The following is a 6,095-nucleotide window of genomic DNA, read 5'->3' as shown; positions in this document are numbered from 1 at the left end:
ACAGACTGCCTAGGGAGGTGGTTGAGTCGCCATCCCTGGATGTGTTCAAGTGTCATTTAGATGGGGTGTTGGGTGATATGGTTTAGGGGTGACCTTGTAGTGTAGGGTTAATGGTTGGACTTGATGATCCCAAGGGTCTTTTCCAACCTGAATTGTTCTGTGATTCTATGATCCAGCTTCTCCTTAAACCCCTCCAGGGACCGTGACTGCACCCCTTCCCTGGGCAGTGCATCCCAGTGCCTGAGCACCCTCTCTGTGAGGCAGTGCTTCCTGAGATCCAACCTAAACCTCCCCTGATGCAGTTTCAGGCCGTGCCCTCTCATCTTGTCACTAGCGGTTCGGGAGAAGAGCCCGACCCCCACCTGACTACAACCTCCCTTCAGGGAGTTGTAGAGAGTGGTAAGGAACTAGAACCGAAATTTCCTTTCTTTGGGAACATGCAACACGCTGAGAAATTGTGTGCAAGTTTCCCAGTTACGAAAATTACCCGGCTGTTGACAGAGCTGGCTAACATTTACCTGTGCCAGGGAGGAAGCCAAACCAAAGGTGTCACTTCCGCAAGGAGCTAGAAGTGCCCATTCAAGACCCAGTGGAGCCCGAACCCCATCCCTTGTGCCGGCTGCTCCTTCACACTCCAGCCACGATGCAGTTCTTTAAGCCAGGCCTCCATTACCACTGCTGTGACAAGGTCTTTGCTCGTTGCTTTTATTAGGAGGTAGGATTTCAATGCGTAGCACACGTTTTCTAATGTTACTTTCTTTTTGACTCCTTCAGCTACCAACAGGAGGTCCACAGAAATTTCCTGTCCTCCAAAGACCATTTCTGAAGCAGAGTTATCGAAAAAGAAAAACATTAAGAAGACTAAAGGTGGAATTAAGGTAGGAGCAGCCATGTTTTTGGGGACATTCCACGTTGTGAGAGAATTCAAAAAAATGTAAAAATAGATTTACATATTTATATTTGGAATTAATTCTTTTCTCATTTACAAGTTAATTCTCAGCTAAGCATTTTTTTTACACTTCATGATGTAGTTTGAAAGTTACTCAGATGATGGTGTTAAAAAAGATTTATGCTCGTGCACATGAAAAATCAAGTTAAAATAAAGTAGAAATCGCTTTCAAAGGATAAAACAGGAAATGTGGAGGGACTGTCCAACAATAAAGTGCATCTAAAGTGCCCATCCTTCCTTACAGCATATGAACTATTTTCTTTCTAAAACTGGAATCTTATTCCAGCTCCCCTGAAGCTGTGTCATGCTCAGGGTTTTATAAAGGTAGATTTTTCTCATTTAAATATTTTCTAAGGGTAATTTCTACACAAAGGAAGAAATATCAGACATTTAATACTTAGAAATAAGCCAACCAATCAACAAACAAACAAAATGAAAAATTCCACTGTTACCTGTTGCTGCATGGGCAAGCAAGGCTCCAGGAAGTGTATTTTACTTTTTGTGTCTCTATAATGAGACTTGTTGCATTATTGTTTCTGCAGCAAGATTCTGTTCGGGACTCTTTGGACACCCTTAGCCTTTCCTCCCCACTGCCAAGCCTGATAGCATTTAAGAGCTCTGCCCTTAGAGCAGAGAGTTTTATTTGGGTTGTGGAAACTAACTGGGATAGCAAGCTCTCAGAGCAGCCGTTTGGCCCTCCTGGAGTATTTAAAGACTTGAAATGGGAGGATCTAGAACCTTTATTCATCTGCAGTTTCGTAACTAAGATGAACTGCAGCTGCATCCTGAAACTTGTCAGGATAGCTGAAATAGCCACTTCCAGAGACCAGACTTTTTTCCATGTCAAATTCAAATAATGGCCTCATTTATCTTATTTAAAATGTTTGTGTTTAGAACATGTAAATATACCCATGAGAGACAAAAGTACCACTGGGGTTGTATTCTGAGTGGTCTGCGTGCAAGTGTTAGGTAACTTTGCCAACATCCCCTTTAGTTAAAAGTTTACCAAAAATGAAACAGAAATGACATCATATGCAGGGCTGTTCACTCACCACCTTTTAAATAGCATCCCTTTATCGTAATTTTCTTCTCTCTTCCCTGCATTAAGATTGATATTATTAGCTCTTTCAGGCAGCAGATCATTAGAAGGGTAAAAAAAATGCAATTGATGTTTTGAGAAGGAAAGAAATAAGAAAGGGCCCTGAATGTGTTGAGAGAAATAACACAACTACTGTTCAAAAAGAGGAGCAAAAGAAGTTGGGATGGTGTGGCAGGGAGGTACAGTCTTGATTTGGCTGCCTCAGCAAAGTGGGATAAAACCAGCAAGTAGCCTTTTTCACACTGTTCAGCAGTTTGGGGGCAGAAGAAGAAGGGAATAAGCTTTGTTAGTCCATCTCTGGGGGAAAGGAATACCCCAAGCCAAAATAGGTTAAAAAGGAGATGACACATTAGCCCTGCAGATGCAGGTGTGACTGCTTCACAGCTCATTACTTACTTTAAAGGTGATTTGTAAAGGCAGGTTTTATATGACAACAGAGTCAATAACGGAGATCACATTTTGTGATTCAAGTTCTCTGAGTGTTTTCCAGTTAAGTTTGCTATTATTGAAGGAATTCTTAAAATAAGCATTTTGGACTTTCTGATCCAAAGAAATAGTGCAGAAATTCCAGATCAGGACTAGTTGTGTTAGGAGTTTGGATTTTTTTTGTCTTTTTTTTTTTTCCTGAGGGGATGAGAATATTTATGGAGCAGACATGAAAAGCTACAATTTAATCAAGTGTCTACCTGGCACAATTCTATTACTTAACTCTTCATATAATGCCAGCCACTTCAACCTAACTCTTCCATTATCTGACTTGCTCATACATTTGACCTTTACTTCCCTAAAGCTGAAAAGCAAAAATTAAATTCAGTCTATTTTCTCAAATGGCCAAAACCGCCTAAAACTTCACCAAGAAACACAGAATAAAATCTAGTTAACAAGCAGAAACATAGAACTGGTCTCACCTTTGTCTAAACTCACAGAAAGTGACTTTGGAATTAGTCTTATTCTCATTAGTAATGCAGATAATCAGTTGCATTACTCCTCCATAGTTAGGTATATGCAACAACATGGAACATGCTTTATAAAAACATCTATCTGCTCATTTTTTAATTCACTTGCCAAGACTACAGGGCAAATTATGCCCCCTCTCCTTCCCTCCCATCACTGCTATAAAATTTCTTTGTATTTTATCTGTTCTGATAATAGTTCAGGTGAGGATAGTTTATTAACGGATTACATCACCATCACCAACCAGCTAAATAATTCAGCTATCTAGAATATAAGACAGGCTATTGCTTTTTCTCCATAACCCTTAAAAATGGAAGTGCTCAGGCTCCTGAAGACTCTACTGCAGTTTAGATATTAGCTTGGATTAACTGCAAACTCAGCAGCCAAATTGCTCTACTAAATTTACAGAGATCGCCTGCAAGCAAGCCCAAGTAGCGCTCGGTACTTTTAAAGTTGCAGGCAAGAGGAGTAAAAGCCTGCATAAAACTTGCTTGAAGCACATTTGAAATGATCCAACTCACAGGTAGTAGGTTAATATTTATCAAAATATTAAGTGAAAAGTCCCAGTCCACTTCAACCTGGGGACAACCCTTGCTCAGCATTTGTGGGTAGGTGCTGTCGTATCTAACACTGTTACTAGTAAAGACACTTCCCAGAGACACAGGATGGCACTCTACAAAAACTGAAACTGCGAAGTCTCTGGGTTGGCTTCAGGCTGAAAGCAAAACAAAAAAAAGTATTTCAGAGTCTAAGGAACAGACCGCTACACTTGTAATTATCTACATAAGGAGATAATTCACTTTCTGTGGTAGAGGAACATAAAGACTTTGCCCAGAGTCAGGAACGCCTGCCGTGCCAGTCGCGACCAAGAAGCAGAAAAAGAGAGAGGAGGTATTCTTCAGTTACATCCTGCACATCCAGAATTCAGTTACTTTAACTTGTTCAGTGACTTACTAGACCGTGTAGGATCTGGTTTTTCATCTTTTCAGGAGTTGAAGTTGTCTAAATAAAAGCATCAGGAGTTAGGTATTTTCACTTTTAATGTGTCCTTTCTATTCAGATTGAAGTGATGCACGAAGCCAGTCAAGGAGGATCTAGCAGAGTCCTGGTGATGAGTGAGAGCGATGAGAACTTGTCAACAAGGAGGAGGTAAGGCTGCACACACCAGCCAGCGGTATTTGCTTGTTCTTAGAATACAAATAACTGCATTTATAGTAAATTCTTTGAAGTCCATTAAGATTAATAAATGATGAGATATAATCCAGTCACTGAAATGCTTACAGCCATGCATTTATACACAGTCAATAAGCTGGAAATGCAAGCAAGACCTATGTTTTGTTTTGAGTTTGGGGCTTGTTTGGTTTTTGGGGTTTTCTTTGTTTTGTTTTGATTTTTTTTCCCTTAGAAGCATTAATTATGTGACATGAGGTAAAAAAATTCATTAGAATAAGCTTTGCATGTATTTACAAAAAAGCAGTATTAAAGATTTCATTGTGTCCAGGATATAAGTATTTGACTGTATCCCTCTGAGAAGCTTCTGGTTTGGGTTGTTTTTTGAATACAAGCAATCATCTTTTCTCCCTTTCTGCAAAGTCTTGAAAGATTATTAATGATATATTCTAAACCACCAAATACTTAGGTAATTTAGTTTAACAAAAAGTACCAAGTAAACCCAGTTTTAGTTGAATTGCACTGTTTCTAGGCCAAAAAGAGCAATTAAAAAAAATATCCAAAATGAGAAAACCACAACATAACCCACCGTCCTACAAGCCAAACCCCACAGTCCTCACTGACTTAAATTTCTTTTGTTCTCTTCTTCAGTGTGAGATAGATAATTCATACTTAGGTTATGCCTAACTCACACTGGTACATGCTAAAGTTACTCGATGTCAAAAGACTAGATTTCTAAAAACGCTGGCTTGAGACATTACGCTAGAAAATGGGGGCACACACCAAATTGCAACTTACAGCTAAATGTAATTATACCCTATGGAAAGACTATGACTGGTCTCCAAACCATCAGCTACTTGTCAAAAGGTGCACAGTGGGATCTGAAGTAGGACTTTACATACACATCTCTGGAGGAATGACTGCCTAAAGAGAACAGACAAATTTGGAATTTATATTACAGATTAAGCTTCTATGATCTTGCAGTTTTACACAGCTTTAGGCACAGAAGCTTGGTAAACAAATTTTTAATCTCTCTGTTTTCCTGGGAATGCCAATTTTGCCTTTTGTTTCAAGGTAGAACCAAAAGGAAGCAGGGGAGGTGAGGGAAGTAGTTTGAAGCCTCTCGTAAGAGGGAACTTAGAAAGAAAATAAGAGATATTTACCTTTGTCATGTTGTTTTGCGGTTTTTTTAAAAGAAATAAGTCTGTTTATTCAAAACAAATTTTACAAAACAATTGTCTTTTTGTGGTACAGAGCAAAGTTTAAGAATAAATATTGAATACTTTGTATAAAAATTAGCAATACCAAAGGGAAACTGATGCAAACCAAACAAACAGGTAAAAACTATTTTAGCATTAAATATGCTGTGCAATGATGTCAAACTCTTAATGAGGAGCGACCATTCAGGCTGATACAGTTTTATTTGTAGAAGTAAAACCTGACAGCCCTGCATTGGAGCACCAAGACTGTTGTTAAAAAAGGTTCTGGATAAAGGTGTACAAATCTTAAGTCAGTGTTTAGAAGCAGAAAATAAGTTTCCTAGGGTCTCCATTTTTCTGAAAGGAGTGCCTTCATGCTTTCCTTTTTATTCAACAAGCAACTTCTTTTCACTGCAGCAAAAGAAAATGCATACTACAAACATCAAGGCCCTTTTAAGATTAAGAAACAATCCAAACAAAACTCAAACCAGCTGTAAAACAAAGCATTTCAATGGTCAGAAAAAGTGACTTTCAGAGAACAGCAAACTACATTTAAACAGTGTTTTAGATCTTAGCTAGATGTTACCCTACAAGAAGTTTAAGCTACTTAAAACCTACTTTACCTCTGCTTGTATGAGTGGAAACAATAAATCCCAACACAGTTATGCTGGAAAAAATTGTACCATTAACATAGTGCATTTTGGTTGCATAGTGTGTACGTAGA

At 38.8% G+C, this 6,095-nt stretch overlaps 1 protein-coding gene across 1 annotated transcript in view; it reads left to right on the top strand.

The window, feature by feature from the left end:
* Positions 1-4,833, top strand: part of MCF2L2 (MCF.2 cell line derived transforming sequence-like 2) — a 61,251-nt gene extending 56,418 nt beyond the window's left edge. Inside the window, exons 14-16 of the mRNA XM_009868391.1 lie at positions 775-878; positions 4,063-4,151; positions 4,824-4,833. Of these exons, the coding sequence (XP_009866693.1) occupies positions 775-878; positions 4,063-4,151; positions 4,824-4,833 (203 nt within the window). The remainder of the gene's footprint in view (positions 1-774; positions 879-4,062; positions 4,152-4,823) is intronic.
* Positions 4,834-6,095: the final 1,262 nt, after the last annotated feature.

This window comes from Apaloderma vittatum, unplaced genomic scaffold (assembly GCF_000703405.1).
Source record: "Apaloderma vittatum isolate BGI_N311 unplaced genomic scaffold, ASM70340v1 scaffold17434, whole genome shotgun sequence".
Taxonomy (NCBI): domain Eukaryota; kingdom Metazoa; phylum Chordata; class Aves; order Trogoniformes; family Trogonidae; genus Apaloderma; species Apaloderma vittatum.
The sequence above is the reverse complement of the archived record's forward strand: the minus strand, read 5'-3'. Positions and strand labels throughout refer to the sequence as shown.